Source organism: Physeter macrocephalus, chromosome 14 (assembly GCF_002837175.3).
Source record: "Physeter macrocephalus isolate SW-GA chromosome 14, ASM283717v5, whole genome shotgun sequence".
Taxonomy (NCBI): Eukaryota; Metazoa; Chordata; class Mammalia; order Artiodactyla; family Physeteridae; genus Physeter; species Physeter macrocephalus.
In genome coordinates, this window is record NC_041227.1 from 59,834,521 (window position 1) to 59,860,651 (window position 26,131).

Below are 26,131 nucleotides of genomic sequence, written 5' to 3' on the forward strand. Positions count from 1 at the left end.
AGTTGCCACAGAGACTATATGGCCTACAAAGCCTAAAATAGTTATTAGCTGGCCTTTTACAGAAATAGTTTGTTGACCCCTATGGTCTAGATGGTCTAGATCATCATGGATAAAAACTCTGACGATGGTGCAGAATCCCTGCTCCATCACTTATTAGCTGCATGACCTTAGAAAGTATCTTCATGCCTCCAAGTCTGTTTCTTTGTCTGTATAACGCTCATTATATCATTGGGGCGATTTAACAAAGCACCCCAAACTCGGTATTATAAAACTGTAAGTGTTTTTGTTATTAGTTATTGCTTACAGGTCTTTGGGTCAGCTAGATGGTTCTTCTGGTCTCTGCAGTGGCTCCTCTGATCTTGGCGAGCTCTCATGTTTGGGGATCGACTCACTATGGGCTGCTCTAGGATTGTCTCATCCGGGAAATGCGGAGTCTCCTCCATGTGGTCTCTCATCCTCCAGCAAAGGAGCCTGGGCCTGTCCTTATGGCAGTGACAGGGTTCCAAGAGAGAGTGCAGGAAGTGTGCAAGGCTTCCTGAAGCCAGACTTAGAACTGGAATGGGGTCACTTCCACCACATCCTTTTGGCCAAAGCAAGCTCCAGGCAGCCCCACATTCAAGATGTGGGGAAACAGATTCCAGTCCGTGATGGTAGGACATGCAAAGTGCAAAGTCACCTCGCCCAGGGCGGGGATACAGCAGACTGTGGCTTGGGGCCGTCAGTGCAGTGGGTCTACTCTACTCCTAATAAGACAAGCCCCAGTAGGAACAAAAGAGTCATGACCATGACTGACAAGTAGGAGGCAGGTAAGAAATCCCAGCTGCTGCAAGAGTGAGGCTGCACACCTAGGGTTGTAGTCCAAGGGTGTGGCTGCAATGGGTGTATCTCGTGGCCTCTCTGCTTGGGCATGGCATCATGCTTATATTGGGGAAGGGCAGGTAACTGCTACAGGTCCATGATTGAACAAGTGCACTGAATATTGCGCCTGGCACCTGTTAAGCTCCCATTTAGTGTTAGTCTTTGTTAATAAGTGATTGATATACTTGATATCTTATTATTATTTCCACTGCTAGTCAGAAGTACCAGGCTCTCCCTTCCACACAGACTTGGGGTTGGTGTCTCTGTTTTTCTTCTTCAGATGCCTGGTCTCTCTCTCTCTCTCCCTACCTCTCACCTCTCTCCCTTGATCCCCTCTGTCTCTCGTTCCCTCTTTCTCTCTCTCTTACCCTCTCCCTCTTCCTCATGTAGCTTCTCTCTTGGTGACATTTAGCAGAAAGCCGTTGTGCTCTATCTCTGGGAGCCCAGGCCAGTGAGCCTTTAATGCAAAGTGACATCTGCTCTGAGTCTAGGGCCCTGGGAGTGCTCCCTGGTCACAAGTGCTTTTGGCTGCAGAAGCCTCAAGCAGAGCAGAGTCCCAGGAATGGCTAAATTGTAGCTTGACAGTGTAGATGAGGAAGGGTCACTGTGCAAAGTGGCTGCCTGATTGAGGTGGGGAGATAGCGCCACCGAGGTGCCCACTGCAAGAATTTGACAGTTGTCTTGCAGTGAAGAGTCACCGTCTGTGAGCCCAGAGTCTCTCTGAGACTGTGATGAAGTTGTCACAGCCCCTGGGGATGGAAGGGGTCTGTTCTGGAAGGATCTGTCTCGACCAGTACACCTTGACTGAGCTTTTGCCCACTTAAAGATACTGGACTGGGCATTTTCTGAGCATCCTTGGATAGGATTGAATCTAGAATTGCGTTAGAAAAGAGGGTGTGGTGTCTGAGGTGGGTGATGGAACACCTATAGTGATTAAAAGACAGATGCCAGTCAGACCTGGGTTGGAATCTCAGGTCTGCCATTTATCTGCTGGGTCACTACTTCTGTGTACAGTTGTCCAGGATGTACACTGCACAAGGGAAAAGTTGGAGCTAAAATTCAACTTGCAGTTTAGTCAGCAAGGCGTGCACCTAAACTCAGCGCTAAAGTTGCCCAGAATAAGGGACAATTCCTATTAATAATTCTTACAGAACTGCAGTTTGAGAGAGCAGTGGTCTGGGCTGGGTAGCATTGGGAGAGTTCAACCTCTCTAAACCTCAGTTTCCTCATCTATAAAACAGAGATGAAAATAGTACCAGATCATGAGTTTGTTGATCACATCAAGTATTTGTAAAATGCTTGGAATAGTAAAAAGGCCCAATCAATAATGGTTACCCCTAGTGGTTAAGAGGGCAGATGACCTGAGTTCACATTCTGTTCTGCCACTTGCTAGCTGTGAAACCTTGGGCAAGTTACTTAAATGCTGTCGTTTATTCACCTTTTAAAATATGGGGTGATGATAATATTACCTTCCCATGGAGTCACGGTGAGAATTAAACGAGTTAGTATCTATAAAGTGCTGATTTAGTTAGCGCATAAATATCAGCCACGCAAGCCAGTTTTAGTGCTGTTATGACCAAGGATCCATGTGGGTAACAAGTCAGTCTGAGCTAGAGCATTCGCCATGAATAAGCAGCCGTGGATAATTGAAAGTGAGTGGTTTGGGATGCAAGAAATAGCAGCTTGTATGTTGGCAAGCCGATGGGCATTTCCACTGTTCCACCAAGAGAGGGAAGAGATTCTCTGACGTAGTGGTTCTAATTTTCCATCTGCCATCCTCTTTCCTGACGCTCTAGCCAGTACCGCACACCACTACCCACCCATAACCCGCTCTCGGTCCACCCTTTCAAGTTCAGAGTAGTGTTGAAGGGGCTTGATTAATGGGCTTCAGTGAGCCTGGTTCATATCCCCGGTCCTACTAATTACTAGCTGTGTGACCTTAGGCAAGTTTCTTAGCCATCTTAACCCTCAGTTTCTTTGCTATAAAATGGGAATAATAAGAGGTCACAGGTTTACTGTGAGGGCAAGTCAAGTGTCTAGCACATGTGGGGAGGCACGTGGGCTCAGCTTCATATGTTAGCTGCTGCTGCTGGTGTTATTGTTGGCATAACTTGCACACGTGCACACGCACGCGCGCGCGCACACACACACGCGGCAGGTTTGGGGCTAGACCTTTGGGGGTTATACACATAAGTACGTTCTGCTTCTCGGAAGTACGTATTTGGATGGAGGTTACACCCATGCTAACCAGTAACCCGCGTGCAGTGTGGAGGTGAGAACAGAGTTTTGTAGGTGCAGAGGAGGAGAAGCATGTCTGGTGAGCATACAGCTGTAAAACAGAGGGGAGATGGAAAGCAGGAGTCCTTTGAATGCTAGCTTGTGGGTGAACTGCATTCGCAGCCAAGGCAACAGCAGAGAGCAGCCCTTCCAGGTGGTGGTGGCATGTGCAGCTAGGCTTGAATGCTGATTCTTGGTTCTGGGCACGAACACGCAGCAGCCACTGCATTCCAGCAGGTAGGCACCTCCCGCTCTGAGACCGTGATGGGGTAGGGGCTGCCCCAGGTCACCAGGGATCAGAGCCCCAGATCTGGTGGGAAATGACAGAGTCATTAATTCTGCCACCGACTCACCAGAAGGTTGCCACTAGGGACCTCCTGAGAGCAGGTCAGATGCAGCCCCTCCAGGACAGGTAGCCAGGGCTTCTGGGGGGCTTCAAATTAATCAGCTCTACCCTGGTACTTGAGACACATTAGAATTGTGATTTAGGCCCATTTACTGGCGTGAGATCACAGCGGGGTGCTGGGTGATTATGGTCACCCAAGCTTGCAGCCGAAGACTATTAAATAAATTCCCATCACTTCCGGTTTTCCTTGTGCCTGTCCCCAGCTGTCCCCGACAACACCCCAGAGTCGGGGAAAGGCCAGAGCAGCACCCAGGAAATGTGTTCTCATCGTCATGGACTTGGTGAGGGCTGCCTGCACCTTTGTCCCCCACTCCTCTGTCCTCTGCCTGCGTCGGTGAGTGGTGAGTGAAAAGGCCCCTCCATGCACCAGCCAGAGGGACCTTTGTGAAACATAAGTCTGATCATGGCACATTCTCCTGCTTGAAAAGCCCGGTGTCTTCCCAACGCCTTAGAACGAGATCTGGAGTCCTTCCCTCTAGGTGGACAGCAAGGCCCAGCCCCATCAGACCCCTGCCTTCCTCCGCTGTTGTACCTCGGACCCTGTGTCCACATCACAGCCCCACCGGCCTCTTTCTGCTGCCTACATAGGCTCATTTCTGCCTCGGGAACTTGGCTGTTCTGTTCCCGCTGCCTGGTGCCTCTCGCCCAGAATCTTCTGGTGTTGGCCCCTTCCTAACATCAGGCCCAAATGCCACCTCCTCGGAAACGTCTTCCCTGACACTCATCTGTCGTTCCCCACCTCTCTCCTGCTCTGTCTTCCTTTAAAGGACTCAGCCCGATATCACATCATATTTTACAACCATTTGTTGCTCTGTTATCTCTCTGACTATAGAATGTAAGTTCCATGGATCTATTTTGTTCACTACCCAGCACCCAGAACGCTAGGTATTGCTTAGAAGGTGCTCAAATATTGGAAGGATGAATGAATGAATAAGAAGTAGTAGTAACAATAGATAGAATAGTAGTAGTAATAATAATAATAATAATAACAATCAATAGCTACTACTCTTCAAGTGCATACCGTGTTCCTGTCACCAGGCTAAGCACTTCACCTACATTTTCTCATCTGACCTTCACGACAAGCCTATTGAGGTTGGTGCTATTTCCTCCCATTTTACAAATGAGGAAACTGAGGCTTGGAGATGTTAGAAGTAACTCGCCTAAGATCACCCAGCTTGTAAGGGGTGACGCTGAGATTCATTTCCGTTCTAAACCCCTGCTCTGTGTTGATCTGGAATAGTGAAGACGGGGCCATGCCCTCTGTGCTCCTTCCCTGGCTGAAGGGCTCAGGGGGGCTTATTGCTGTCGACAGAATCACAGCTGGCTTCATCAAAGAGAGTGAAGTTGGTGAGACTCTGTCTGAAAGTTAAAGTGGTTTTCAAGTGGAAAAATACTGCCTGCAGCCACCACCATCAAACCCCACCCCCCTTGGATTGGTGGTGATGGGGCTGTGTGTCTGACCCAAGACACACGAAGGACCCTGAGACAGGCCAGAAGACAGGGTTCCAGAGTTTTCTTGCTTTACTTCATTAAGAACATGAGCTGTGTTTGATTTGAAAGTCCCAAGCAGCTAAGCGGCTTGAGCCATTTACATCTTTTCAAATTGGAGCTCTTTTTTCCAAAGGGAAAATCTGAAGCTCCACTTGAATCTCATTGCTGAATACAAAGGACGCTGATATGGGCTTTCAAAGACTCTAGAATGTCAAGTGAGAACCTGGCTGTCAGGGAAAGGCAGCATTGCGTGCTTGTGTGTGTGTGTGTCTGTGTGTGTGAGCACACACACGTGGGTACCCAGGCCTGGACCATGCTGTCTGTGGCCTCTTTCTTGACGCTCTGCACCCTTCTTCTGTGATGTGAGGGGGCGGCCCAGCCAGATTCCTTTGTGTCTTTCTGAGTGACTGTGACTGCCCCTGGCCTTCGGAGTTTAAGCTCCTGACAGATATTAAAGAACAATTCACTTATTTCGGCTAAACAGAAAAGCATATGGAAAAAGCAAACTGCATTAACATCTGCCGCCTGGGCCCCATCTGCTCCCGTTGGCTTGGCTTCGCCTGCAGACGTGCCAGCCTGTCAGCTTTCCACGGCCGCTCCTTTTTCCTTCCAAGCCAGGGCAGGATGTGCCCGTTCATTTCGATCCACTCACACAGGACCAGGCACGTCCTAGGTGTTTTGGAAATATGGGGAAATGCATGAAATGCAACAAGTGGGGAGGCGGTGGGCTCTGGAGTTCATACTCTGGATCAGCTGCTTACTAGCAGGCCTTAGGCAGGTGACATGCCATTTTTGTGCCTCAGTTTCCTTGCCTGTCAAATGGGCTTAGCAACAGTGGTAGCTACATATAAGGATCATTGTGAGGATGAAATGATATAATGTATCTAAATCCCTTGCAATAGACGGGGGCATAGAGTAAGTATGCAGTAAATAACTAATTCTTGCTTTCAGTAAGAGTGTTCATTCCCCGCTCCCCACCTGTGTTACTCATCCTCTTTTCTACAGCTTTACAACTTGTCTTAAAAATGGTCACCTAGGGCTTCCCTGGTGGCGCAGTGGTTGAGAGTCCACCTGCCGATGCAGGGGACACGGGTTCGTGCCCCGGTCCGGGAGGATCCCACATGCCACGGAGCGGCTGGGCCCGTGAGCCATGGCCGCTGGGCCTGCGTGTCCGGAGCCTGTGCTCCGCAACGGGAGAGGCCACAACAGTGAGAGAGGCCCGCATACCGCAAAAATAAACAAACAAATAAATAAATAAATGGTCACCTATAGCAAAGTCTTTCAGCCCCCTGGAAGTTCCCATTTTCACATGGACACCTTTAAGGACACAACCCTTTCTCCCCAACCATCGTCCAAAACATACTGGCGTCTGGGCAGGGCTGACCGTGATTCACAACAGGACCTGAGGCTGGAGGGGGCTGAGCCAGGGGTTTGCACCTCTGGCTACACATTGGGATCATCTAGGGAGCTCTGAGAAGTTTCAGTCCCCAGGCTCCAGCCCAGACTAACTCAGTCGTATTTCCCAGGTTGCAGCGCGGGCCTCAGTATTTTTAAAAGCTTCCAGGTGATTCCAATGGGCAGCAAAGATGAGAACCAGTGAGCTAAACGCTGGCCATTCTCAGTGCATCATGTTATCTGAGGGAAGAAGAATTGAGAACAAAAATTAAGGGGAGACGGTGGGTGGGGAATACTAATAAAATATTGAATGAAACAAGCAGATTACGAAGGGGATATTTACAGCCAGCCTGGTGCCATTTTGTCAAACTTATAAACACAAAAGACTATTATATACTGTATGTGGAAACATACAAATTTACTAAAGATATAGACACACAGATGTGAAGGGCAGAAGTGACCTCTGGGTTATTGATAAAGAGGATTAAGTGATGAGAGGTGTTTCAACTGTATCTAGTTTTCTTCCTTTAAAGAGCTGAAAAAAGCATGGCAAGACTGGTACATGGGGGTGTTGTATTATTTTTCTGTACTTTCAGTATGTTTTGAAATCTTTCATAATAAAATGATTATATTAGAAATTTCTATATTTGATAAACATTTGTATTAAGAAAATATTTAGATCCATTTTAGAAAATGATTAAAAAAACATAATTTTACCACCTCACTTCAGAAGTTTAACAACTTTTTAAATGTCCCAGGCCATGGGCAGCCTTTTTTTTTTTTTTTTTTTTTTTTTTTTTGGCGGTACGCGGGCCTCTCACTGCTGTGGTCTCTCCCGTTGCGGAGCACAGGCTCCGGACGCACAGGCTCAGCGGTCATGGCTCACGGGCCCAGCCGCTCCGCGGCATGTGGGATCTTCCCGGACCGGGGCACGAACCCATGTCCCCTGCATCGGCAGGCGGATGCTCAACCACTGCGCCACCAGGGAAGCCCCATGGGCAGCCTTTTGATTGAGGAGTGATGCAGGACAGTGGGGTGAGAGAGAAGGAAGAGATGGACAGACAGAGGGACAGAGAAAGGGCAGAGACCCACAGGTGGGGACAGGTTGACCCCCTGAGGGTGTGAATGAAGTCAAGTTCCTTATAAACGGTCCCATGCGAGGCCGTCCCAGCGAAGGTGGGGTGCCCTCCACCTGACTTCTTCCAGGGCTTGGAATTGTCCTGTTATTGCTGATATGGACACCTCAAGCCTTGGCTACAAGCGGTAATTAATATAGGAAGGGGAAAGTGGGGGAGGCCCAGCCTGACCCTCATGAGCTTCTTTGGCCATCCTGATGGAGTCATCAGTGGACTGGAGGTGGATGAAACCAGACAGTGCTGGGCAGCTGACCTCCGCGGGTCATCCTCCGCACAGAGAGTGAGCCCAGGGTGGATCTGAAATTGCAGGCATGGCTGCCCCCAGAGAAGCTGCCAGCCCTTTTTCTAGGTGTTTCACTCCCAACAAGAACAGCTCATTCCCAGTCTGTGGCTTGAATGTTCTGGGAAGCGGCTCTGAGCTGAGGCTCCAGAGTCAGGCACCGTGACTTAAATCCCCAATCTGTGTGGCCTTGAGCAAGTGTCTTTACCTCTCTGAGCCTCTGTTTACTCATTTGTTAAAAAAGGATATCCTACGACTAATAGGAGTATTATTTACAGCTATGATTTGTGTTTTAGGCACTGTCCTATGCGCTTTCCCAGCAATGACTTGTTACCTCCTCCTAGTAATTTTTTGAGCTGGTTACAGCTGGGAAACCTGCCCCAAATCGCAGAGCTTTGAAATGGCACAGGGACCCAGGTAGTCCACTGCAGTGCTCCTGGCACTGGCCGCTGAGCAGCACTGCCTCTTTGTAAAGCTGTTGGGAGCGTTCAACAGGAGGCCACATGGAAAACGCTGCCGTAGCAGCAGGGACTCCATCATAAAATCATGAACACCTGGTGTCAGCTAGGATTCTCCTAGTCTCAACCAGAGGCGTGTGGATACAACAGATAATATTCTGTTCTCTTCCTGAGGTCCAGCCAGGAGGGGAAAGTTCACAGGTGGCCTTGGTCCAAGTTCGGACACTTCTGAGGCTATTGAGAGATGAGGCTGGGAGGTTAAGAGCACAAGGTTTGGAATCGGACCGGCCTGGGTTTGATCACAGCCTTGCCCCTTCCTACCTGTGTGACGCTGGGTGAGTCACATGACCCCCTCTCTGGGCCTCAATTTACTCTTAGGTCAAGTGAGGATGATAACATCCCGTATGTCAAAGATCAACGTGAAGGTTAACCGAGGGAATTTTGCAAAGTGTTAGGTAAGGTGCAGGCGCTCTCCCGTGTAGCGAGTGCCCGATGGGATGGATGAGGCAGACATACAGAACGGCAGGAGGTGGGATGGAGCAGGAAGCTGGAAAAGTGGGCAGGGCCTGCTTTACTGGGGGAGCTGCAATGACTCGGGCATTTGGCCTGTGTGTAGTAGTCAGCGTGGGAGTCCCTGTCTTGCTGTCTTAAACTTTTCTTAAGTGAAAAATCCTGATGGTATTCACCGCCTGAGGAAAAGGAAAGTGACCCGCCCTGGGGCAGTCAGGCAGCCAGGAGACCCGAGGAGACCCTAGAGGGCTCCCCAGAAGCTGAGGACTCAGAAGGACTACTTAGAGACGTGTCCCGTCCAGAGAGAAGGCAGCCTGTCTTCAGAACCTCAGTACAGCTAGTCGCTTGCACTCTGTAAAGTTCACAGAAAGAGCCATCTAGTGGCCTGAACTACTGTGGTCCATCGGGTCTCCCAGAACCACCTTCTGCTGGGTCTGTTTCATGGGTCGTTTGAGGATAAAGGGGAGCTTCTTTGTCTGACTCCAGCCAGACTTGAGAAGTCAGGGCACGTCTGCCAGGAAAGATCCACTGAACAGCCCCTTGAATAAGGAACTTGTCCAACAGCAAACCGTCTCCCCAGCCCAGATGGCACATGTTCTGGGGGAGGAGTGTCACTCTCCAGAACAGGAGGGGCAAGAGGAGGCAGAAACAGCCCTTTTACCTATTGCCCGGGCACCCAGCCTCTCTGCAGTTCCTCTTCTCGCTTTCCCAACTCTCTGGGGCCAGACAGACCCGGCTCTTCAACTTGCTTAGAGAACCTCTTCCAGCCTCAGTTCCCTCATCTTTAAAATGGGTGGATAAAAACATGTAAGAGATGCTCAGCATTGCATCTGCAACACGTCCCGTCTATTTTTGTCTTTTTATTGAGTTGTTGGTAGGATGGTTGTCTATCTTGTTCTACTAGAATGTAAGTCTCACAGGAGCAGATGTCTCTGAATCCTAGTGATAGACATAGCCCTGCTGCCAAGGACAGTGGCTGGCATGTACTTGGCATTCAGTAAATACGCATGAATTGATGCATCACAGAAAGTTACTCTAGCAGTTTGGGTGAAATGATGTTGATAACAGCTACCTTCCATTGTCTGTGCTCTGAGCTGTGCTTTTGCACAAAGTCAATATATCTTCTCATCAACCCTGTGAGGTTTAGATATCATTATACCCGTTTTACACAGGAAGGAACCAAGGCTCAGAGAGGTTAGCTAACTTTCCCAAGGTCACACAGCTAGGAAGGGGCAGGGCCAGGTTTCAAATCCAGAAGAGTGACCCCAGAGCATGCCCTTGTAACCCGCCAGCACGTCACAGTGGCCGTGATTGTGCACTGCCCCCTCTGACTCAGCACAGTTGGAGAGATGAACATCAGACACATCCCATCTGAAGGCAGTGACCAAAACTCTGCTTTCAGGGGGGAGAACAGGGCACACAAAAGCTAGTTGTGAGGAGGTTTTCCGTCCTGAAGCTTGACAGAGAATGTCAGGGGCTCGTGGGCCGTGTGGCGGTGAATGGCATGTCCCATCCCACAAGCCACAGCCCCCCTCAGGCCAGGAGGCAGAAGCCGTTTTCCACCCCTGTTGAAGTGGGCACCGCTGTCACCTCCGTTCCCATGGCCCTCGATGAAGATGGCTGTTCTCCATGTCACGCCAAACCCACACGTAAACAGGAAGTACCGGTGGGGCTCCTACAGTTGGCAGGGGGTAGGCCTGCAAAAAGGCAGCCTTCTTGGGGAACTTAGCCAGTGAAACCTTGCGTGGAGGCCCCGTCCCTGGTAGGTAGGGCCAAGGCAAACACACGCTCATAAAGGAGATTTAGTGGGTGACAGCAGCACACTCATTTGTACCCCTGCATAGTAAAGATGATTTATTGGCAGCTGCTGGGAAGCTCAGCTCTGAAATCACATGGATGGTAATATCAGGTGCTTTTCCCTGGTTTCCTCTCCCCACCCCAAATGGCTCTGGCTTTCAGATGGTATAAATTAATTGGGTTTGTATGTATGTATTTGTGCATATATATTTATTTATTTACAGGCATCTTTCCTTATTTATATTGCTGCCTCCGCGAGCATTTACATTTCTTTAGAGACTCTGCAGTAATGAGCTTACAAGTGGGTCATTCATTACCCACTTGTGGCAGGGTGCGTGGGGAGCAGGGGACCCGGCAGATGCAAAGGATGAGTTTGATTCATCAGCAGGAGGCCTGTTTGTCTCCTCAAGTGCCCCTTCCCCAGAGGACCTGGATGGGAGAACATCAAGCAGGAGATGCCGGAACAAGGAGGGCTTCCAGGGACTTGGGGCAAGAGAAACACGGACGGTGTGCAGGGAAATAAAACCACAACAGAGAGCACACTGAGGCCGGAGGGTACAAAGCTGGGGTTAGTCTCAAGTAACGGAGACAAGGCAGTGGCTCAAGAGGACTTTACACCAAGGACTCAGGTTGTTCAAGTAACCCTCTGCCTGCTGACCCTCTCTCCCCGCTTAAAGAGTTCAGCCCACTTAGTGATTGCTCTCTTCCGGGGTCTTTGGTGGAGGTGGCGTCACCCCCTAGGGGTCATTTTGGGTACACGTCGGACGCTCCTCCAAGCCTGGACGTTAACAGCCTGAGGGAGTAGAGTGTAGCTTTTATAGCCATGCTGTGTGATTTTGGAGCATGTTACTTAACCTCTCTGTGCCTCCATACATTCATTCACCTGTAAAATGTGGATATTAATAGTACCTACCCAAAAGAGTTGTTCTGGGATTCTTTTTCAGCTGTATTGAGGTATGATTGACAAATAAAATTGTAAGATATTTAAAGTGTACAATGTAAGGAACTCAGTGGGAACCCCACTGAGTTCATTAACAAATGGTTCTGGGATTTTTAAAGTAATCTGCGCCAAGTGTTAGCGCAGTTCTTGGAATAAACGTTCTATAAGTGTTAGCTACGCTCGTTGTTGTTACCAAGTTTGGTTTTGCTGGGCTCGCCTGCCCGTGATGCCCTTGTCTGCCTCGTGTACATGCTCTTTCTTCTCAAAACTGGGCAGGAAAACTGCTTTCTCTGTGAAAGCCTCCTCTACTCTCCTTGGACCCCGGACCACCTTAGGTTCCAACTCTTGATGAGACCCTTGGCACTCATTCGTCGCCCCCCCTGCCCGCCTTCACTCCCGTCCTGTATTGAAATAATGTATGTCCACGCCCACTCCCCTGTCCTGTGTCTGAACTCCACCGACAGCAGGAAGCATGTCTTAATTCACTTTCCTATCCTTTGCCTCCTCCATGCCTGCTAGGGAGTAGCCACCCAATTAAAGTACATAGAGTGAATAAACCAGTGCTTCTCAACCCTGTTGGACCCAACCCCTCTTCCTGCAATAAATCTTTTAAAATGTTCCTTTTGTCTATCATGAAATGAAATCCATACTTGTGTTACACTCACAACTCTGAAACATATCAATACACTGCCCTGATGATAATATAACGAATATATAAAAGTAATTTAAAATAAAAACAATGTATTTCATTCTGTAAATGATCAGACACAACACCTCCAGACTAGCACTTCCCAAACTGTAATGTGCAGATGAACCCCCTGGGGGTCTTGTTAAAATGCAGATGCAGTGGGTCCAGGTGGGGGCCTGAGATCCTGCATTTCTAACAAACTCCCAGGGATGCTGATGCTGCCGGCTGATGGGCCTCACTTTGAGTGTCAAGGGCCTGGAAGACACATGGGAAGGTCCAGTGCTGGATGTTGAATCACCAAGAATTATAGTTACAAGAATTATAGTTACACACAGCTTGTGTGGCTGTTGATGATAGGATTTTTTTGAAATCGTACTAAAATTCTGAATGATGTAGGATCTCCCCTTGAGTTAAAGGTAGTTAACTTTCCTAGAAAATTCAGATACATGAAAAGCATTCAAAAGTGCTCTGTCATATGTAAATTTGTGTTAGGTTCCTGACCTGCAAAATTAAAAATGAGTTGTTCACCCACATGACATGGAGAGACATCCAGAAGTCCTGCAGGATGTGGGACACTTCCTTACTGCTTTGGGAACATGCATTGCCAGGGATCTGGTGTCCTGCCACCAGTCTGTGCCAGGAGAGTCCCCCAGTCATTGTGGCAACCAAAATGGCACCACATGTTTTCAGAGCACCCCGTGGGGGGCGGTCCCGCTTCCATGGAAGACCCTGGAATTAAAGGACTCATTAAGGGCTCTGAGGTCTTTGAGGCAAGGCTCTGAAGTTGAGTTACTTGAAGATCCTGGGTCCTTGGTTTCGAGCAGGCTCGCGGCATGCGGGTGGGTAAAGGGGACCTGGGCCAGGCTGGACGAGAGCTGTGATGATCTGTAGAGGAGATGCTCCTTCTTGATACTGCGGGCCACTGCTCAGCTCCAGACAATTGTCACATGCAAGAATCCAGGCCCAGTGCTATCAGGTCTCCTGATGCTTCAAGACAGTGTGGACATCCAGATTTTTAGATGGACTCTCTAGATTTTGAAATGTTGGCTGGGACTAAAAACCAAGCAAATGAAAACACTGTATGAAACAAACCAACATCTGTGCCCTTGGAACCACTGGGGCCCCAGTTATGACCTCTGGTTTAAGTTAGGGATGTGCCAGCAGGTTGGGGACTAGCCACTGCCCAAATGAATGTGCCCCTCCTCGGGGTCACCCCGTTTCCAGCTGGGGGCTCTAACCCTCCTCCCACTTTCCCCCATGCACAGGCTGCTTCTGCGGACCTCCTCCAGCCCCCTCCCCCTCCCCCCTCCAGCACACCTTTCCTTGGTTAACTTGGGCCCTTTCTCCAGCCATCTCCTTTCTTCCTGGCTTAACTGTCCTGATCTGGGCATTTTGGTCAGGAGGGGCTGTTGTTTCTGGATGGGAACAGGGTTTGAGCTGCTGAGGCTGCCAGCACCAGCCTCCGGAGCACTCGCCCCTGGCTCTGTGGTTCTCAACCAGGGTGATTTTTGGCCCCTGCGGGACATCTGGCAATGCCGAGAGACATTTCTGGTTTTCACAAGGGTGTTGCTATCATCTAATAGGTAGAAATCACAGGTGCTGCTAAACATCCTACAATGCTTGGGACAGCCTTCACAATTAAGCGTGATCTGTCCCCAAATGTCCATAATATCATAGTTAAGAAAGTCCGTCTTAGAGGAATCCGGAGGCTTTGTTATTGAAGTAAGACTGTCATTCATTGTGACTGTCACTGTCACATCCTCCTGGTGGGCTGGAAGGACAGCGTGGGTCAAGTCTGGACTCCTGTGCTGAGGCCCCAGAGACGCGGCATTATGGGGTTGAGGTCCAGGCCATGCGGCCTTGGGCAGTGTCAGAGGTAAACAAGACCGTAAGGACAGATTTTAATCTGCAAAGTACTATTGCACTAGGGGGAAGGGTCCAGTGTGAACTGAACTCCACTGTGATTTGTACAGCGTGACTGGGTCTTTTAAAGGGAGCAGGAGGGAATAGTGCAGGGGTGAGCAGGGGCTCAGTAGAGTCAGGGAAGTGGAAAATGACAAAGCAGAAAGGAGGGGCTCCGTCCCCAGGAAACTCATCCGGGTTTGCTGACTGGCGCTTCTCCAAGTTAGTCCTCTTCCCTCCCACAAAGGCTGGGACGGATGCTGGGGCCCTGTCCTCGGGCGTTGGCCGGAGCAAACTAGATGCTATTAGCAGCCTTGAGTTTTCTCAGGCAGGCGCTGTACGGGGCGCTCATGTCATCCAAGACTGTGTCCTTGAAATGTCAGAGACTATGTTAGCGTTTGCTCAAGTCTTTACAGGCCAAGGTTGAGACCTGGTTGAGGAGGGGCTCGGAGGGGCTTGGCTAGAGTTTGGTCAAAGGGGAAATCTTTGCCAGCAGGTCACTCTCCCCCCAAGAGGGTGGCCCAGGGCTTCAGGGTTCTGCCTCTCTATATAAAAGTATTTATCAGCACCCCATTTCCAGTTGGCCTAGATTTCTGTCCGTGTGTGTGTATTTATTGTGTGTGAGAGTAAAATATAAATCCACAGGCTTGGCGTATAGGGAAAGACCCAACATGAAAAGGTCCTCAACTTTTAATTTCCTCAATGAGTAGATATTTCGGATGACAAGTATTTCAGCAATTCTCAAATTTGGTGGTCTCCATGGACCCCCTTATATTTTTTCAAACATTATTTCAGACCCCCAAAGAGCTTTTGTTTATGTAGGTTATATCTATCAATTATTTGCTATATATTGAAATTTAAACTAGGGCATTCTTAAAATGGTTATTTATTGATTTACTTAAATTAACCATAACGCGTTACCTATCTGTATAAGTAAAAATTTTTATGAAAAATGCATATGTTTTGTACAACAAAAACAAATTTCGTGAAAAGAGGCATTGTTTTACATTTTTGCAAGTCTTTGTAATATCTGGCTTAATAGAAGACAGCTGGATTCTCACATTTGCTTCTGCTTTCAATCTGTTGCGATTTCACACATCATGGAGCCTCTACAAACTCCACTGCGTGCTTGTGTGAGAGGATGAATGAGAAAAAGGAAAATAACATCTTCAAATTATGATGGAAATAGTGACCTTGGGGTCCCCCAGGAGTCCCCAGAGCACACTTTGAGATCTACCTCATTAGATCATCACAGTAAGCATTAATTCCAATTAAATCAATTGTAGCTAACATTTATTAAGTTCTAGGCTTTATGCTAAGTGCTTTACACGTACTAACTCTTTGAGCTGTTGTAAAAGCCCCGTTAGGTAGGTACTAGTTATTATGGCCATTTTACAGAGAGGGAGACTGAGGCTCTCAGAGTTAGGTACTGTGCCCCGGGTCACTCAGTGAGCAAGTGGCAGAGGCCGGGTGGATCTGAACGCACTTCACCTCCCGACCCTGCCTTTCCAAATGATTTAGGTCTGCTCATCAAATGATGGGGTGCCAGCTAAAAATGTCAATTGAGTGCTGAGTACACATCAAGCCTCATGCTAATTGTTCTGTTGTTAACTAGAATTAAATATGAGTGTGCCCTATTATTTAATCTCTCCTGCACCTTTGCAAAGTAGGTCTTCCTACCCCTTTTTTTTTTGTAGATGAGAAAACTGAGGCTGTGAGAGGCTAAGCTTCTGTCTCTGTATCTCAGGGTTAAGGGGCAGAGGCTAGATTCCAAGCCAACTCTATCCATCCAGCTCCCTCCCTCCTCACCCCATGCTGGGCGTCCCGTTAACATGACTAAATTTGCTAAATTACACCAGGCTTATTATTGAGGGTTCTGTTAAAGCCTGGCCTGCCCGTGCCCAGCAGAGTCCACGGGTTTCTAAGCTCTGGCCAGCCCTGCCACTTTTTGTGCATGCAAATGAGCCAGGCGGGCGGGCGAGGGGCCTCTGTGAGGTCTATTTGCATTGGCAGCCCGGTAATTGCATGTCCTAATTGGGTGCAGCCATGCACACTGTGCCTCCTCCATTCCACTGCCCTGGCACAGAAGTCCTTCTGGAAGCAGGTGTGGGCTTCTCCCCCATGTGCCCCTCTCAATGGCCTTGATCACCTTGGTGATTGGAATGAAGCCTCGAACACTGAGTTCAACAGCAAACAGCTACTCAGCTGGCAGTGCGTCCACATGGCACAAAAGAAAGCCGTAAACGGGTCGTGATGAGTGAGCAGGTGGGACAGGCGCCCTCACGCCTGCACAGCGCACCTGGCCGGGGCTCCCCTCTGACACCATCTCTATTCCTCATAGCTGCAGAGAGGCGGTGCAGGGTTGGTGGGTGTGACCTCTGGACCCCAACTGCCTGGGTTTGAATCCTGGCTTCTCCACTTCCTAGATCTGGATTTAGTCACTTAACTTCTCTGAACCTTCATGATCCCATCCAAAAAAACGGGGAGAATAACATAGCATCTCCTTCATAGGGTCCTCATGGGGATCAGATGAGCTAGTCTCTGCAGAGGGCTTGGGAACAGAGCCTGGGGCAGAGCCAGGCACTGTATGCATATCTTCTAATAGATGCATGTTTCGTAAGCTCCTTGCATGTGTCAGTCACTGTGTTCTGTGCTTCATCTGTTCTCTCCGTTCCAGGGAGATAGATGCCAGCCTCAGCCCCCGCAATGGATGAGGACGTCAGGGTGCAGGGAGATGAAATGGTCTGTCCCAGGTCAAAGAGCTGCTGGAGAAAATGATCACAGGATGAGGCAGGGAGAAGACGATGCACTTAGGAGCATCCATCTGTCCCTCAGTCCCTGGTCTCTCAAAATCCATCAGTGATTTCTCAATGATCTGAAATGGCAGAACTTTGTTAATCGATTGTATTGATTAACGGTTAATTCAGAGAACATTCAGCAGCACACACACAGGACCTGTCATTTTACAGATGAGAAGATCTGACTGTCGCTAAAGCAAGACAAGTACCCGGGTCTCCTCCTTTCTTGTTCGGTGTTCTCTCTACACAAAAATAAGAGCAAAGGTTTATCAATGAGTGGAGAGTTTGAAAACACAGCAACCCACCTCCACCCCTCGGAAACAGGACCTGGGTGCAGGGGAGGAGTTTGGGCCGATTCAGTTGATCAAGCGAGGAGAGATCCATCCTGAAGTCTGAACGTTAGAGAACCAGGAGGGACAGAGCAGACCCAGGGGTCTCTGAAACAGCAGCCTGTGTCATGTAACCTGCCTCTCGAAGCCACCTTGTGCTTGGCATATTTCTACCTGATTGAAATTGACTCTAAACATGCCCAAGGTTGAATGGGAATAGAGGACATTATTGCATTTAATTATTTCTCCAGAATAAAAATGGATTCTAGCAGCAGCTTAGGGGTAAGGCAACAGCAGAGCAATTCGAATTTTGGAGCTCGCATGCAAACATTTGAATGTGCAATCATTGCAATAAGTACATTAAAATAAGATAAGTCAAAGGGTTGCATTTGCATAAATAACCCAAGGCGAGAGTGTTGGATTGCTTAGGAATAAAGGGGACACAGCTAGCGATCATAATGAAGAAATACTAACGGATCTGTCCTCCAGGTGGAGACCATCAGGGGTGAGATGGTGGAGGCCCAGTGTTGATTAGTAGGGAAACTTCTTTGCTCATTCTTTCTCCTGCTTTGGGTGTGGTGGGCACATTCTGGAAGTTTTGACGTACATTCATCCTCACCAAATACCCATGACCTAAGTATTATTTTCACACCCCCATTTTCCAGATGAGGAAACTGAGGCATGCAGAGTTTGAATCATGTCATTTCTAACATCACATTCATTCCTTGGTCAGGTTATTTAACCTCCCTGTATCTTACTTTCCTCCCCTTCATTAGGACTCATGCTGTTGCTTCACTGGGTATTCGGGAGGATTAGAGACACAAGGTGTGTGAAGGGCCAGAGTATGAGGGGACATGGGTGCTGAGGATATGATGGTCATCTCACATGTATTTGCCTGGAAACCTCCCAAGGTTGGTTTTTATAGGGAAGGGAACCTGGATTTGGATGTCTGGATCTTGATTCTCCAGGGGAAGAAGAGAAAAGCTGAGACCCGTTTGCCTCTTGGCGAGCAGGTGAAGAGTTAGAGGGAAGGCAAGGTGTTATCTCATGCCCATCGAGGGATGGATGGATAAAGGAAATGTGACATATACGTACAATGGAATATTATTCAGTCTCGAAAAAGTAGGAAATCCTGCCGTATGTGATGCCATGGATGAACCCGGAGGGTGTGACGCTGAGTGAAATAAGCCAGACAGACAAAGACAAATGCTGCTTGATCCACTTACATGAGAATCTAAAATAGCCAGACTCAGAAATTCGGAGAGTAGAATGGTGGTTGCCAGGGGTGGGGGAGTGCAAATGAGGAATTGCTAATCAACAGGCATAAAGTCTCAGTTATGCAGGATGAATATATTCTAGAGATATGCTGTATTACCTTGTGTCTATAGGTAGCAATAGTGTATTGTGCGCTTAAAACGTTTGTTAAGAGGGTAGAGCTCATGTTAAGTGTTCTGGCCACAATAAAATAAAATGTACAAGAAAAGAAAGAAAACTGTGGAGGGAAGGTGTAGGAGAACTCATCAGCTATTGTAGGAAGCAACCCTGACTCAGCGTGACAGATCATCCCAGGCCTCTGAGTGATGCCTGGATCTCACTGACTATGGTTCGGTGGCTTTTCTGGAAGCTATCGAATATCTGTGAGCTCTTCATTCTAGAAGACAAAATATTTCCCTTTTCTCTTACGCTCGAATCTTTTGATTGGCAGCTGAGTAGCACCTGGGGCCAGGCGGAAGGCCAAGGGGCCACTGTGAGCTCACCATCCCCATTGCGGGGGTGTCTCTAAGTAGACGACGCTTATTAATCAGGAGTCCTATTAGAATTGATGGTGGCGCCTGGTCCTGATATCACAAATTAACCAGAGGAGCCAGCCGTTCTCTGGCGGCCAAATTAGCTTCGTTGATTGCAGTGCTTCCTGCGACTGGTGTTGCTTGGAGAACTTCTGCCAGAAGGTGGTAGAGAATGTGAGCTTTTGAAATTAGTGCTTTTATGGAGGTTTTCTGCTTGGGGGACAAACTGGTGATCATCAGTTAATGATGAGGAAAGAGAACAACCCAGGAACAGTACTGAGGATGTGTTTGATGAGAGAGGATGCAGATGGCTGTGAGGGCAGAGGCCTTTCTGCTCATTCTCTGCCTTCTTGTTAACTTCTAGAAAACGGGCTTAGGGACAGAATTTAAATTCTTGTTCTCAGGCAGCAGGAGTCATCGAACTGATTTTCCAACTGTTAGAGGTAAAAAATAATAATAAATTGGCTCCTGTATCTGAGGACAGCTAAGAGGAAGAAAGCAGATCAGGTTGGTTCCTGTATTAATCAGGATGAGCTAGACTATGCTGCAGTAACAAAGATCCCCAAACCTCAGTGACAGAAAGCAGCAGAGGTTTATTCTGCCCATGGAGGGTTGGTGGAGTCTATCCTTCACCCTGGCCTCACTCAGGAATGCAGGGCCTTCACCATCAGGAGTGTGGCTGGATGCTATGGGGGAAGGAGGGACATGGCAAACTGTGCCCCGGCCCGAGTCACTGGTCTTGGCCACGGCAGGTTGCTTGGCTGTGCCTCATTTGCAGGGGATGGGAAATACAATTGTATCATGTGCCTAGAAGGAAGAGAACTGGAATGTTTGTCAAGAGCTTTATTGAATACCATGCCCCCATCCAGCTCCATCCCAACCTAGGCTAATATGAGCAAAGAGAGAGATACCCCATCCATTCCCCCACAGAGAAGGGGGAGCTAAATGCTCCTCCCTTGACCTCTCAGCCAAACAGAAGAGGCACTAAACTATAGCAAGGTTTAGAATTAAACAGGTACGAGTTCACAGCCTCCCCTAAATGATGTCTGGCAAATCTCTGAACATCCCCAAGTTCCCCTTGTCCCTCTTTTGTAAGATGGGGGAATGGTAATACCTGTCTTGAAAGTTACTTCTGAAGGTTAAACATGGAAGGGCTTAGCACAGTGCCTGGCACTGGATACGTGCCCGTGCCTGAGAGTGTTAAAGCAACAAGCCTTGGCGCCTCTTTCTGTAAAATAGTGAGGAGGGTACCCCTTATGCGGCGATTGTTGGTATCCAATAAGTAATACCTGTGAGTCGTTTGCATATGGTGCCTGGCTGACAGCGAGTGCTCAGAAAATGCATCTGAGAGGCTGCTTGGGATTCTTCAAGGGCCTCTGGACAGAAAGAAGGGAAAAGAGGAATATCAGTGTGGTTTGTTTATAAGAACAGAGGAATGGCCCCTCACTGAGGGGGATTTCTTGCAAGATACGTGGAGAGGTAAGAAAGACTGGAAACAGGTGTCAGAACCAGAAGTTCCCCTTCACAGACCAGCATGTAATAGCAGCTACTGTGTACGACCAGTAGCCACTCCAGGACCCATCACAGACTCCACTCTTCCTCGGCATCTCCTTGTTTCCTTCTTCCTACCCATTGCCTCCCAGCTCCTGCCACCTCAAGCTCCTGGTGCTTCGTGGCCCCTCCTTACTGTCCTCTCCCTCTCTGTGACTCCCTGCCACCTAACGGCCACTGGCCAGCCTTGACACGGCTATTTGGAGATGACATGCCTATCCCAGATCCATGTAGCTGGATGGGAGTGGATGGGAAGGGAGCCAGGCTGCAGTGCTTCAGGGGACAGAGTGATGGGGGTCAGAAGGGTTCTGCAGCTTCCTGGAAGTGGCTGGTGGAGCTGGTAGCCCAGGGCATGGGGTCTGCGGTCTATCTGGTTTGAATCCCAGCTTCACCACCAACCAGCTGAGTTACCTTGGATAAGTCACTGATGCCCAGTACCTGCAAAATAAGAATAAAAGTAACATCAACTTACAGAATGGCCACGAGGTATCTTAGTGTAGTCTTCATTCTTACGGCCTCTTGAAATTGGTGCTTGATGCTAGGGGAGATGGGACAAAGGCAAAAAGAGGGCAGACACGTTGCTGGGCCAATTGGGGACATTGGAGACAAGGGCAATCAAACCAAGCCCAGGGGAACCTTCTAAACTCACAGTTCTTGGAGAGCTGGGGTCTGCACACTTTTTCTTAAAGGGCCAGCTAGAAATATTTTAAGCTTTGCAGACCAGTCTCTATGGCAACCACTCACCTCTGCTGTTGTAGCAGGAAAGCAGCCATAGACAGTCCATAAATGAACAGGCGTGGCTGTGTTTCAATAAAACTTTATTTACAAAAACAAATGGCGGGCAGGATTTGGTTCGGGGAGGGCAGTAGTTTGCAGACGTGCTGAAGAAGGAGCCACGCTCAGTGTCAGCTGCACGTCAGCCGATCCTGGGCACCAGCACTACCTCCACTGCTCTCCACCATCCTCTTCCTTGAGAACCTTTAATCGGCACATTTAGGAAAATGAACGAGGAAGTCTGCCCTCAGAATTGCTACTCATTGCCAATGTGTTTCTAGAGCAATGGGTGTAGATTTATGGAGTCAATTAGCGTTCTCTGTGGCCTCTGTGTCCCCTCTGACTAGCTTTGGGACAGTGGATTCTCTTTCGGGTTAAGGCCTTGATAATGGCCTCTAAGCAGAAGCAATGTGTTTCGGAAGTGATGCAGGATGTTAGTTGACCAGTGCATTTGATCCGAGGTCAAAATGGCCAGGGCCCACCTACCCGTGGAGAAGCTGAGTTTGGGGTGCCCGCCTTCCCGGAAAGACTCATTTTCTCCAGAACGACTCTTGGCCTTTCTCTCGACACCCTACCCCCTCACCCCGTGACTTAATCAGTTCTGCTCTAGGTACAAGCATCAAGAGTCAAAGCTCAAACATAAGACTGTCACAAGTTTTCATCCCCCTGGGACTCACTGTAGGATCCTTGCATAGGATTGTCCTATAAAGGGCATATTCCCCTCAAGATAGCCCGTGATGTCTCCGCCTCAGAATTAACTATGGCACGGTCTGATTTCTCTTACGGGCATAGATCTACGAGCATGTCCTAAAGACGATGTAAATTATATACTATCCTACCAATATTTTCTCCCCTTAGAGCTTTATTATGGCATTTCTAGCCATTAAATAAACCATCACATTGCTTGCTGCTAGAATTTAAACAGGAAGCTTGGAACAAACTGTCCAGATTCCAGTAGCAGAGACAACCGAGGAAACTTATATGAAAAGGGGGTGTGGTTAATAACAAGCATTGAGGGTCATAGTCATAGCACGTTAGAGCTTGCAAAAGCTTTTTTTTCTAGTTGGAACATCTCCTGTTTCCAGGTTGGGAAACTGAGGTTCAAAGAGAAAAAATCTAACATGAAGTCTAACATTAAGCTCGTGGCAAAGGCAGGGCGTGGAACCAGGGCCCAGACTTCCAAACCTACGTGCCCCACTCTCCAGGGCCAGGCTGCTTAGCGTGATGGCAAAGTCAAGTTTCTCTTCTGTGTTTCTTTCCTGTCTTCTCCAGGATGGCTACTTCTCTCACCGGCCAAAAGAGAAAGTGCGAACAGACAGCAACAATGAGAACTCTGTGCCCAAGGATTTTGAGAACGTGGACAACAGCAACTTCGCACCCAGGACTCAAAAGCAAAAGCACCAGCCCGAGCTGACGAAGAAGCCCCCGAGAGGACAGAAGGAGCTTCTGAAGAGGAAGCTGGAGCAGGAGGAGAAAGGGAAGGGGCGTCTGTCCCCAGGGAAAGGTACCAACGAGGTGCTGCCTCCCGGTGAGAGAGCCCCGGTAAACGGCAGCCGAGGGAAGGATGCCCCCAGACAGCCCCACGCCCGGAAGAGTGGGAGCAACTCCCCGGAGATCAAGTCTGACCGGCCCCTCAGGTGTGACATCTCGGGTAAGGAGGCCATCTCCGCCCTGACCCGCTCCAAGTCCAAGCACTGCCGCCAGGAGATCGGGGAGACCTACTGCCGCCACAAGCTTGGGCTGCTGATGCCCGAGAAGGTCACTCGGTTCTGCCCTCTCGAAGGTAAGTCTCAGCCCCGTTCTGCTCACATTCTCAGACCTTCTTAGAACAACCGCCCTATTTTTCAAACCCCAAATGAAGACAGGAGATCTTTTGTTTAGGGCCTCCCTGGATTCAGAAGTCTCGTGTGAGGAAAGTTTCGCAAAATCAAATTACCTTTTGTTACAGCTTTAACCTGTTGCTTTTGTGGCAAAGGGTAAAATACAGTGCAATCGGGGCTAATGTGGAAGTCGTAGGAGGCAATGGTATTGATATGGTTTGTTTTCTGTCTCAGCAGAATATTGGGATTAAAATTGACACCAATATTACTGTAATTGAATAAGATTTGAAAGGTTTCTAGTTGGTTGCATTGACATTGGAGGCTCTGGAAAACATCCTTCCCATTTTCCTCCACCTAAAATTCCTTCCTTCCTTATTTCCTCCCTCCTTCCCTTCCTCCCTCTCCCTCCCTCCCTCCTGCCCTGTGCTGGGCCCTCTTCTCTGTGCTGATGACCAGTGATAGATCAGACCTCTTGCTGCGATGCAGTGCGAGGTCAGAGCTGAAACAGTGGCGTTCACAAGCACGGGGGAGGGTCCTCGGAAACTGGCGGGGGACAGTTGTGCACAGGTGACGCGTCACCGTGCATCTCTGCATCTCACCTCACGCCTCTGACGCGTATTCCTTGCTGGCAGGTTTCACCTTTTCCAGTGCGTGTGGAAGGGGAGTAATAACAGTTACCGAGCGCTCACTGTGTCCCGGGCACAGCACGGGCACTTTGCATTCAGTCAGCTCAGACCAACCAGCCACCGCCCAGTGAGGCTAGCACCGTCATCGTGAGCATAACTTTTTTACACATGAGAGACGTAAAACAACTTCCCTAAGGTCACGTGGCTTGTAAGTGGTCTTACAAGCCTGCAGGTAGAGACATCCTGAGATAGAGATATTGCCATCCTGGGTTAGGTCATATTTTGTCAAGATCCCTTCTTAAAAAAAAAAAAAATATGTGATGGCAGAAAATTTCAAACCCGCCTCAGAGTAGGGAGAACCTTCATGTTCCCATCATCTGGCTACAGTTAACTCGTGGTGGTCACTGCTGTTTCACCCATGTACCCCCGTCCCCACATAAGCTCATTGTGAGCCAGTAGATTTTATTTTTCCTTGGAGAAGACGTTATGTCCCAAATAGGTTGTGAATTAGTTCGTCCAGTGGTTTTCTCCATGCAGAGGGCGGACTGCATCCAAAAGACACTTTCTACAAAGAAAGAGCCAGTGTCATTGGGAACAAACAGAGAGGGATGCATCTGAAATGGAGAGATTGTGTTCTAGTTGAGTTCAGCCATGAACTAATAGGAAAAGCCCTTTCTCCTCGCTGGTTCCAGCTTCCTTATCTGTCCAGGCAGCGCCCTGCATTAAATACTCGAAGGGTCTTCCCACTTGGTCTTCCCTTGGGTCCCATTTCCCAATTTGCTCTTGGTCACCCCTCATTCTCATTGGCCATAATCAGTGCAAGGGGTACCCCGCTATCCCTCACTAAATGGGCAAGCATTCAAAATACCTCCTTGTTGCTTCTAAATTCAGATACCGCCAAATGCTTTAGTTCACTCTCAAGTGGAGAGAGAAGGTCCCCAACCATGGGACAACCCAGAGGTCCTGAGGGCAGGGGTGGGGGGAGGACACATGGAAAGACCTGCATGGGGCAGGGGCAGGGTCCACGCGTGGAAGAGGAATGGGTCCATGGTCCCAGCGGCTGGGTCCGCCTCTTTGTCGAGACAGAAGTTCAGAGCATCAGGAAAGGTAACAACAGAGCTGGACCAAGAGGCAGGGTGGGGGCAGGGGGCTCTCAGTTCCCCCAACATTGGAGGATTTGGAAGCCAGGCAAGAAGATGCCTAGTGCTTCCTCAATCCCCCATCTCTCTCGAGAGAAGGATGTGCATGGTAAGAATGGCTCCCAAGGAAAAGGGGACTAGATCACCCCTAGAGAAATCCTAATTCCGTCTCTCCACTGGACAGGTAAGAAACGAGGCCCATAGAGGAGAGGAGACTTATCATCAGGGTCATCTAATCAGTTAGAGGCTGAACTTGGGCTAAAATTCAGGCCTCCTCATCTCTCACACATGCTTCTCTGTTGACCCCTGGTCACAGAACGGAGGGTGTGGATCAGGTGGGGGACGGCCACGTGGGTGAGTGTGTAGAGAGGTTTGGAAGTGTCCACGGCAAGCCCTTCACGTGGCCCTCTGGGTGGGGTGCAGTGGGGACAGCTTCAACTCTTTACTCAAGTTCATCTGTATTTTTTAAGTTTTCTGTCGGAAACGTGTCTGTACTATACTCCCTTTTCAATAGGAAGGTCTGAAAAGAAAAGGTTTGCTTCTCTCTTTCATTTTAACCCTTGTCTACGCAGTCCTGGGGTTCCCATCATACTCTTGACACGACTTGGCAGATTGTGGCCGAATAAATAAGTGGAGATGTTTCCAAAATCTTTTTCTTAGCTAGTGCATGGCCTGGCAGAGGCCTGAGCTGAATGTCTTTCCATGGGAATGACAGTGGGTACTCGCTGTCTACCAAGGGTCAACACACTTTTTCTATAAATGGCCAGAGTAAATATTTGAGGCTTTGTGGGCCGTGCAGTCTCTGTCGCAACTCCTCAACTCTGCCATTATATCTCAAAAACAGCCAGGACAATACATATGCAAATGCACTTGGTTATTCCAATGAAACTCAATTTACAAAAACAGGCTGTGGGTGGGATGTGGCCCATGGGCCATAGTGTGCTGATCCCTGCAAGGTACCAGTTCCGTGTAGTAGTACCTCCAGCACGGTGCCTCCCGTCCCACTACATCCTCACACCAGCCCTATGAGGTCGGTCTCTTATCGACCCATTTAATGGATGATGAAATGGGGGCTCAACGAGGTTTAGTCCTTGGTCACAGGTGCATGGCTAGTAGATGGCAGGGCTGGTGTCGTATCTCAGGAATACAGAGCCTGAATCCTCCCGAGA

The 26,131-nt window shown here is 48.9% G+C and overlaps 1 protein-coding gene across 1 annotated transcript in view; it reads left to right on the forward strand.

Annotated features, from left to right (window-relative positions):
* Window positions 1-26,131, forward strand: part of LOC114487549 (xylosyltransferase 1-like) — a 176,580-nt gene that overhangs the window by 122,306 nt on the left and 28,143 nt on the right. The window contains exon 3 of the mRNA XM_028498027.2: window positions 22,650-23,160. Within this exon, the coding sequence (XP_028353828.2) occupies window positions 22,650-23,160 (511 nt within the window). The remainder of the gene's footprint in view (window positions 1-22,649; window positions 23,161-26,131) is intronic.